The sequence below is a fragment of the Oryx dammah genome, unplaced genomic scaffold (genome assembly GCF_014754425.2).
Source record: "Oryx dammah isolate SB20612 unplaced genomic scaffold, SCBI_Odam_1.1 HiC_scaffold_5, whole genome shotgun sequence".
Lineage (NCBI taxonomy): Eukaryota > Metazoa > Chordata > Mammalia > Artiodactyla > Bovidae > Oryx > Oryx dammah.
In genome coordinates, this window is record NW_024070189.1 from 56,802,077 (window position 1) to 56,811,803 (window position 9,727).

Consider the following 9,727-nt stretch of genomic DNA (forward strand, 5'->3'; position numbering starts at 1 on the left):
AATAGTGAGTGTTTACCATGTGCTAGGGACTGTCCTTCCATCTTTAAAGTCATATATGGGATCATACTGCATAAAGCTGTTCCTGCAAAATGCTTTCTTCACTCAACAACACACCTAGACTTTCTATCATACCTCCACCACTCCACTTTCTGATTTTTAATAGCTGATATTATATGTCGTTTTATTTTCTGCCTCACCACCTCCTCTTCCCACCTTCCCTTTCATATGCACTGCTCTCCAAACCAACCACCCAACCTTAACTAAACCACCCTCGACACACCCTCTACTCATCCTGCCCAAGGAGGCCAGTGGTTAAAAACAGGAGCCTCACTGGACCCATGAGTGTGTATGTGTGATGGGGCAAACTGGGTGGCAGGGCTGTGCACAGGGCCCACTGGGAGACACAGCAAAGTCCTCTCTTCAGAAGAACTGCCAAGTGGAACATCTCTCACAGAGTGCAGAAGCCTAGATAGCACAGCATTCACCTTATAGATGGCCATGAAAATAAACTGAAGGGTAAGGTGAAAGGCAATCGTCTTTAAGATACACAACTTTCACTGACAGCTCCAGGTCTGTACTAGAGACATGTATTCCACAGTGACAGCCATTTATCCAATTTTTTCTTGTCACTGCCCTTAAAACCCTCCAGCTCGCCCTTCTACTTGAGTGGAGCTGGACTTAGCAACTGGCTTCCAAAGAATAGAGCATGGAAAGGGGAAAACAGTAGCTCTGCAGTGAGAGACCTAGCAGATGCCACTTGACCAAGTCATCAAGGTTAAACATCACCAGTTAAAGTCACATTGATATCATATACTCTCTGAAATCACATGAAGAGAAGGCCTGTCACCTCTCCTAGTCATCCCCAAATTTACAGACTCTGTCACATCATGAGAAAACAGCAGAAAAACTCAAAACTGAGGGAGATTCCATGAGATACCTGATAGGTACTCTTCAAAATGTCAAGGCCATAAAAAAAAGGAAAGAGTGATAAATTGTCACATACTAGGGAAAACAGGAGACATGCAACATGGTAGAAAAACTGATGAAATCTGAATAAAGAGTATGGTACCAATATTAGTTTCCTAGTTTTGATAAATTACCATGGTTTATGTAAAATGTTAACAGAGGAAGCTGGGTGAAGAATACAGGAATTCTCTGTACTATCTTTGTAACTCTTTTGTAAATCTAAAATTATTTCAAAATACAAAGCTTTTTCTAAAAATAGAGTTGTCATATACCCATCAATCCCACTCCTGGGCATATATCCCCCCAAAAATACAATTCAACAAGATACGTGCATCCCTATATTCGTAGCAGCATTACTCACAATAGCCAAGACATGGAAACAGCCTAAATGTCCAATCGACGGGCGAGTGACTAAAGAAGATGTGGTGCAAATACACACAGTGGGCTGACTGCTCAGCCATGAAAGAGGTGAAATAATACCGCCTGCAACAACACGGGTGAGCCTAGAGGTCATCATCCTAAGTGAGGTAAGTCAGAACACAAACACTGTGTGATAGCACGGAAATGTGCAATCTTAAATATGACGCAAATGAACTTATCTACAAAACAGAAACAAACTCACAGACATAAAAAACAGACTTGCAACAGTCAAGGGGGAAGGAGGGGATGGACTGGGAGTTGGGATTAGCGGATGCATACTATTATATACAGAATGGATAAATAACAAGGTCCTACTGAATAGCACAGGGAACTATAACATCCTGTGATAAACCATATGGAAAAGAATATGAAAAAGTATATATATGGGGGGCGGCGTATGTTTACAGCGGCAGAGGTCGGAGCTGGGAATCGACAGGTGGCGGGGCGAGGGGCGGCGGAGGAGCTGCAGCTTTGCCTGAGCGCGATCTCAAAGATGGGAGGCGCGGTGAGTGCTGGTGAGGACAACGACGAGCTGATAGACAATCTGAAGGAGGCGCGGTACATCCGCTCTGAGCTGGTGGAGCAGGCTTTCCGAGCTATTGACCGTGCAGACTATTACCTCGAAGAATTTAAAGAGAACGCATATAAAGATTTAGCGTGGAAGCATGGCAACATCCACCTCTCTGCTCCGTGCATCTACTCAGAGGTGATGGAGGCCCTGGACCTGCAGCCTGGTCTCTCATTCTTGAACCTGGGCAGTGGCACTGGCTACCTCAGCTCCATGGTGGGGCTCATCCTCGCTGACTAAGATAACGCGCACTGGCCCTTCCACTTGGGAAACCAAGAAGATTCTGGCTGTCTCCTTTGCTCCGCTGATCCAGCCCTGCCAGTCCGAGAACGGGAAGTCGAGGCTCGTCCAGTTACCACCCCTGGCGGTTCGCAGCCTCCAGGACCTGGCACGCATCGCCATCCGGGGCACCATTAAGAAGGTCATTCACCAGGAAGCAGTGAACAAAAATGGAAACGGGCTGAAGAACACTCCCAGGTTTAAACGAAGGAGAGTTCGCCGCCGCCGAATGGAAACGATTGTCTTTTTGGACAAAGAGGTCTTTGCCAGTCGGATCTCCAACCCCTCTGATGACAACAGCTCTGGAGACCTGGAGGAGGAGCGGCAGGAAGAAGAGGTGACCACCCTGCCGAACACCAAGCCTGAGCCCCCGGTGAACTTCCTGCGTGAGAAGGTCCTGAGCCTCCCTCTGCCAGATCCCCTGAAGTACTACCTGCTTTATTACAGAGAAAAGTAGGTCTTGTGGTTCAGGGGAGGAGACCCAGTCTGCCTGGAGGGCCACCGGAGCAGGCGCACTGGGGCCAGAGGGGCTCCTCTCTGCAGCTTGTCTGTCCTTGACTGTCCTCCAGAGCGCTCGTCCCTCAGTCTGACTTGCGTGAACACAGTCCACAAGTTAAGAATGTTTTCTCAGAAGGCCGAGAGTCCCCTGGAGGAGGCTCTGACTTCCCGCTCTCAGGAATCACTGAGGTCTGTGTGTGGAGGCGGCTGGGAGACTGTTCCTTACACGAGATACACTGCGTCAAAAAGGAGAACTGAAGTTGAAATTAACCTGTGTTGCTTATAAAGTGTGAGACAGAAAGCACCAGTTTTTAACTGTATAAAATCTTTTCTGAGTGGGACACGCCTGTGCCCAAGTTTGAATTTTATAGTATCAACCTTTTAATTATTGGCACTGAGTTTCACTAAATAAGTGAAACGGAGTGGAAGTTTCACTAAATATTTCAGTTATCTGGAATGGAGAGACACTGAAGAGCCCTCCGTTATTTTAAGTAAATTAATGAAATCTTATGTGAGTTGTCACTTGTAATTTAGAAAAAGAAAAATTGTGATGGGGGAGGAATGAAAGTATGAAATTGCTAGGTGTCTATGGAATTGCAGAAAATTTCCAAGGAATTTTTTGTGATACCTTTGTTACCTTTAAAAGAACCAGCGTTGAGTAATACCATCAAAGAAAATCCTGAAGAAGGAAATCAGTGTGGTGTTAAGAAAGAAGCTACATTGCTTGTGCTGCCATGACAGAGATGATCATTGATTCAGCTTTGAGGTGACAGTTTCTGAGGCTCTGTCCTCAGAGCACATGGAAGGTACTGGCTACAGAAAGTGGATTGGGGATGATGTGGACAGCCCGTGGAGTTTTCTTCTGTTGGCTCTTTTTCTGTAATCACATTACAGTACTGACTCATAGATTTTATCTTTTATAATTCTGGAGAAAAAGATTGGTTAGTTTTGTATTTCTTTTTTAAGAACAAACATAAATGATCAGTAGCTCTGTTGCAGTAGAGTGGTTTTACTCAACAGTGATATGTGCAGTCCATCTTCTCCAGGCCTGTGTGTTGAGAGCTTCCTGTCTTACCACGTCCCGGGTCTTGAAGCAGAGGCCGTTCTGTTAGTCGGGTGGCAGGATGTTTACAGGTGACACTGCTTCTTCCAAAACATTGGTTCTTGTCAGACTTTTCAGTTTCATCCAAAGACTAGTATAAAATCTTAATAGTAAATCCAAAATCAGAGTGCTGATGGAAGATTGATCATCCAGATTTTATGATTAATTTTTATTCCTTAGCTTCTCAAATGTTGTTGGAGTTCAATGCCTTTGTGGTTTCACTAGCTTCACTGAGTTCTATTTTTTTTTCATTTATGCTTTTTTTTTTTAATTGAATCATTTTATCATAGAATACTGTGTGCACGCATAGTTGGGGAAATGTGTACAGTGCCCTAAATTGGAACAGTTGAGCTGTTATAAAGAAGGTTTCTTCATTGCTGTGCTTACCTGCCTTTCACTGGAAGTCAAGCCTCATTCTTTCAGAGACAGAAGCATGAGTCATGTTTATTTGCTAAGGCTTCTGTTTGCAGATCTTGTTGACGTTATTCTAACTGATTTGTAGAGACCTCTGCAGCACATGGACATTTTTGGACATAATGTTAAATAAGTGATATCTGAAATCTGTTGTTATTAGGTGGCTTGACTGAATTTTTTTCTATCATTGTATATGGATTTCCCTATTTTTTCAACCACATTTGCCTTTATGCTGGATTGTAAAAACTCTTTACAATACATAAGACATTATTTTTCCCTATACATGTTAAACCCTTCCTAACATTTCGTATCTACATGTTGGTTTGTGACTTTTACACCAGAATTTGGTTTAAAAAAATAAAAAAATATATAAAGATAGATAGATAGATAGATACTGAGTATATGTGAAACAATTTGGTGTTGATCTATATTATAAACATAAAGGAGAGTCATCAGTGAGCTTCCCCACGTATCTACCTTTCTGTAGAGTTCAGTATGAGTGCTTTCTGTTTTCAAAAACAGATGAATTATATAGTCTGTGTTGTCTGCATTGTAAACCGTAGACATTGGCTGACTTTTGTTTTGAGTAGTCTGTATTTTTATATGTGACTTTTGTCTTGAAAGTAGTAAAGCCATAGACATGTGCAAAACAAATAATAAATTTATAAATATTAAGTGTTGTATAGAAATCAGCTGTGTACTTAATATTTTTGCCAGTCTGGAGCTTTCAGGGGATTAATGCAAGAAATAGAAAACAAAGACTTTAATGAGCTGATATTCAAAAGATTCCAATAAAGGTCATTAAGACAAAAAAAAAAAAGTATATATATGTATATATGTATGTATAACTGAATCACTTTGCTGTAGAGCAGAAATTAACACAACATTGTAAATCAACTTAATTCAATAAAATTAATAAAAAAAATAAAGTTTTAAAAAGGAATATGTACTTTTAAATCTTCAGTTTCTTCCCACTCAATTTAGAATGAAAATCAAACTCCTTACCAAAGCCCACAAGACCCTGGCTAATCCAGCCCTCCCACCCTTATCTTGTTGACTCTCAACCCCAAGAAGCCGCTTCTGCTTCTGAACCCCTGCACTGTCTCTTGCTCCTGCTAAAATATTCTTCCATGGCTCACCTGTCTCTTCTCTCAGCTGAACTGTCACCTCCTCAGAGAGGACTTTCTGGGCTGTCTCTTGTCCTGGTCTTCTTCCTGCGCTTATTTTAATTTGCAATTATACACATACGTGTTCATGTGCTTACTGCTATCTGTCTTCCCCCCATCAAGAGTAGTTTTATTCACTGCTGTATCTACAGGTCTAAACAGTTCTTGGCATACTGGTTATCATTTTTTCCTTTTTACAAAGGAACCCATCTTCTATTGATGGACATTTAAATTACTTCCAAAGTTTTGCTCTCATAGCTAATGAGGCAGACACCTTGATATCCATCCCCTGTTTGTGTTTGGATTTCTTCCAAGGTTCAGGCAGAAGTAACTATTACAGCTGCACAGATAAGCCCTAAGGAGTGTAATCAAATTATGTTGACCCCAGTCTCCTAGCTAGTGACTGGTTCATGCGTGGACAAGAAATACAGAAATGACCAATAGGATGGGAGGGGAAATCTAGGAAGTTTCTTCATTGTTAAAATGACAAACCAAGAAGAAAGGAAAATACGGTAGTGTCTTATGACACTGAAACAGCAGCCTTCTTAGTACCATAAACAGAGGTGGCCTGAGGATAAAGGCCAGAAATCGGATGTCAGAGAGAAAACAGGGAAGAAACCTGGGTCCTTTTTGACATCGCTCAGCTGCGTAATTAGCCAGTCCTGAAGTCATTCTACCTGAAGATTTCTTTTATCTAAGTAAATAAATTTTTCATACTCATATGATTATGAAGTATATACACATATATTGTGGCCATGCAGGATGTGGGATCTTAGTTTCCTGACCAGGGATCAAACCCACACCCCCTGCACTGGAAGCTTGGAGGGGTTTTTTTGTTTGCTTTTGTTTTTTAAACTTTTTATTTTGTATTGGAGTATAGCCGATTAACAAACAATGCTGTAATGGTTTCAGGTGAACAGCAAAGAGACTCACCATACATACACGTGTATTCATTCTCCCCCAAGCTCTCCTCCAATCCAGGCTGCCACACAACATTGGGAAGCTCAGAGTTTTAACCACTGGATCACCAAGGAAGTCCCACTTTCATATAATTGAAGCCATTCTGAGCTGGGTAATTTTTGTGATTTGCTGTCAAAGGCATCCTTGCTAATAGAGCTTGTAGATTTTCTACTTCTTTACAAGGCTGGTGCTTAGACATATCATAGGCTTTGAAGGGGCTATAAGAAGTCAACTGTAACTTCCAACTGTGTAAGTACAAGAAGTCACCATTTTCAGCTCTTTCTGGGGTTTCCTTGGAACTAATGCCACAGGGTCATAACTTTAGTGGGCCAGTGACTGTTTTATAGCCATGTCCATCCAGCTCCATACAATTGCAGCATTCAGAGTTTGGCTATTAGATTGCCCACGGGTAGTGGCTATTTCCAACCCCAGGTAAAGAAATGTAGGAGGAGTTCAAGGGTTTTCAAAGTGTGTCCTATTCATTTGTTTAACATCCTCGCTTTATCCCAAGATGGGGGTACCCGCAGAGCTCCTAAAATCTTCCAAAGTAGATTACATGGATTGTTGTCTCTACATGGATTGTTGTCTCTAATTCATGTTTTCCTCGTAATTCCAGGAAGGAGGGGGGGAAGTCAGATCTTAAATAAGTCCCGAAATAGAAACAGTCTTTTTTCCCCCCACCCCGCTAAAGCTACACAGCCCGGACAAGTCTCTCTCAGGCGGACTTTCAGACTGGCGCACTGCCAAAAATGTGAGCAGGAATTTGGCCCATTGTTACTTTAAATATCCTGTGTCGCAGGCCATCTAGGAATGCCTAAGTATGGGAATTTTCCTTCTGAGGTCGGGGGGTGTAGATATAAATAACTCGTTTGTTAGATTCTGTCTCCATCCTGCCTCTCCTAGCTTCAGTGGCCATGAATAAGCCAGCCTTGTAAATAACCATCACCGGTCTCCTGAGTGGGACAGGCCAGGAGCGTAATGCATTAGGTGCATTTTTTTTCCCTCCCTCTCTAACAATAATTTCTACTTGCCAGGAGAGGTGGGAGTAGCTATTTCCAAGGTTGTCCCAGACTCCTCTTGAAAATGCAGTCTAGGAGATCATGGTTGCGCTTGACCCATCCTGGCCATTCTATCCTCCTGCTGAAGTTTGGAGAGCTCATATTCCTGGTAGGTTGAATAAGAAGAGAATTTTATTCCTGCCCTCACCACTCACTTCCCTCCAAAAAAGGGATCTGTTGGAATTAGCCTCTCACATCTGTCACAGATGAACTGGTGGAGGCTGTGTTTAGCTGCCTCTCCCCTTCCAGCTTTAACTTCCCCCAGTTGCTCTGGCCTTGGGATTATAAATAACCCACACTGGCTGGCAGGCAGCACCTGGCCCAAGACCCAAGGGGCTCCTCACTTCTTTCCTCGGGCAGCGCTCAGACGCACAGTGTGCCTGGAGGGTGACTGCAGGGTATGACCTCACAGCCTACCCCCCCAGACCCCCCTCAACCTGCCCAACCTCATCTCCCTCACTCTTCCTCTTTCTGTGCTTAGAAGCCTGTTGGAACAGTGGGCCTGAGGTCCCCATGTTCTCACAGGGTAGCACTGGTTATCTGTCAGAAACATGACACAGCACAGAATATAAACACCAGAGGACCTGGATTCCAATCCCGGCTGGACGACACACTGGCTGTGGGAACAGACAAGTCACCAAGTCTCCCTGAGCCTGCATTTCCCCATCTGAAAAATGGGCATGATAAAAATCTGTCTTACATGGACTCTTGTAAGGGGTCAGTGACAGTCTGCGTGACCAGCACTTACCATGAGGGAAGAACTCAGTAAATGAAAGAAGGCAGAACAAAGAGGGAAAGGAGGGATGGGGGAAGAAGAAAGAGAGAAACAGAGGGAATTGCAGACACAGGGCTTCGGGGAGAGACAGGCAGAGCCCAGAACCAGAGAGAAACATAGGGAGCTGGAGTCCAGGAGTCCTGAGGGGAGAGGGGGAGCAGAGGGGCTTCCTCTCCTAGTGGAGGGTCCATAAATCACTGCTCGGGCCTTATGCTGGGAGCTGAGCTTAATGTTCAACTCAGATTCCCCACTGCCTTAAGGGTAATGGATGTGCCACAGTCCTAACAGGGTCCCCTCACACAGCAAGCGGAGTGCCAACAGAGGAGGGGGCAGTGCCTGGCAAGTGGCCCTGCCCCAGGATTCTGCCATCCCCTGTGGTGACCAAGGGCCACATGTGCAGGCACAGGCCTGGGCTCCAGGGCTAGTCACCCGCAACGCTCATGGTTCTCCCAAGTGCAGAGTGAAGGACAGATGAAGACCCTGTCCGAGAGAGACGGTCAACATCACTTCAAAGAGTAAAAAGTGCTTCGGGGAAAAGAAATCAGGAGACCTGGTGGAGAATGACCCAGAGAGTAGTCAGGGAAGGCCTCACTGAGGAAGGCATGTTTGAGCTGAAACCCAGTGAGAAATCTAAGCCTCAAGATAAAGAAATGGTCTTTACTCACAGGCCCTCCCAGGACCTGGGCCTGACATGCAAGCTCACGTATGCACATACACACACCCCCCACAAAGGGAAGTCAAAGAGATACCTGCTGAACCTGATCCATACACACACACCACAAAGAAAAGTCAAAGAGAAATCTGCAGGAACTGCCCAAATAAAACAGGCCAGAGATGAACTAGACAACCAGTTCTTCACAATTCAGTCACCACCTGCCTCCCAGGCAGGAGAGGCTGCCAGCCCGCAGGGTCACCCTCCGTGGTGGGGAGGGGGCCACAGACAAATGGCCCAGATAGAAATTTCTCCACTGCCTGCTATTTTCCTTCCTAATGCTAACTCCTTCTCTCACTGCATCACCCAGGCTTCCTCTGACAGCTGCAGGGGTGGCGGGAGGGACTCACACTTTCTAGCCCCACAGTCCCCCAACCCACCTCCACCTTACCCCAAGGCCAACAGGACTATAATCTACAGACAAAAAAAAAAAAATGCTTAGGGGTGGGGGCCCAGGGGAAGCCAGGGAAAAAGTTCAAGGCAAGATGCCTCCCCTTGACCCTGAGCACAAGTTGAGTTGAAATTGCTCTCTTCAGGTCAAAGCTGCCAAAACAAAATGAAAGGTGTAAAAGCAAAGTGAGAAGGTCACAGGGGATGGGTCTCTCTCTCTCTGGAACCCTGGGGTGGTGGATGGTGTGAAAAGGACTTGACTGAAGAGCACTTTCCAATCATTTCAAGGACAGATGCTCCTCAAAGGTAACAAAGAGTATGGGAAGGGCAGATATGGGACGTCCGGCAGACGGTGTCCTCCATTCAGTAAACATGTATTTTTACACATCTGAAGCAAGCCAAAGCCGTGACTTTCTCCC

General features: G+C 44.6%; 1 protein-coding gene across 1 annotated transcript; it reads left to right on the forward strand.

Moving 5' to 3' along the window:
- The first annotated feature begins 1,830 nt into the window (after positions 1 to 1,830).
- LOC120863525 (protein-L-isoaspartate O-methyltransferase domain-containing protein 2-like) lies at positions 1,831 to 5,067 on the forward strand. Its single transcript, XM_040239832.1, is given in 2 exon segments — positions 1,831 to 2,183; positions 2,185 to 5,067. Coding segments are annotated over 2 exon segments (810 nt in total). The 5' UTR covers positions 1,831 to 1,879; the 3' UTR covers positions 2,691 to 5,067.
- The last annotated feature ends 4,660 nt before the right edge of the window (positions 5,068 to 9,727 follow it).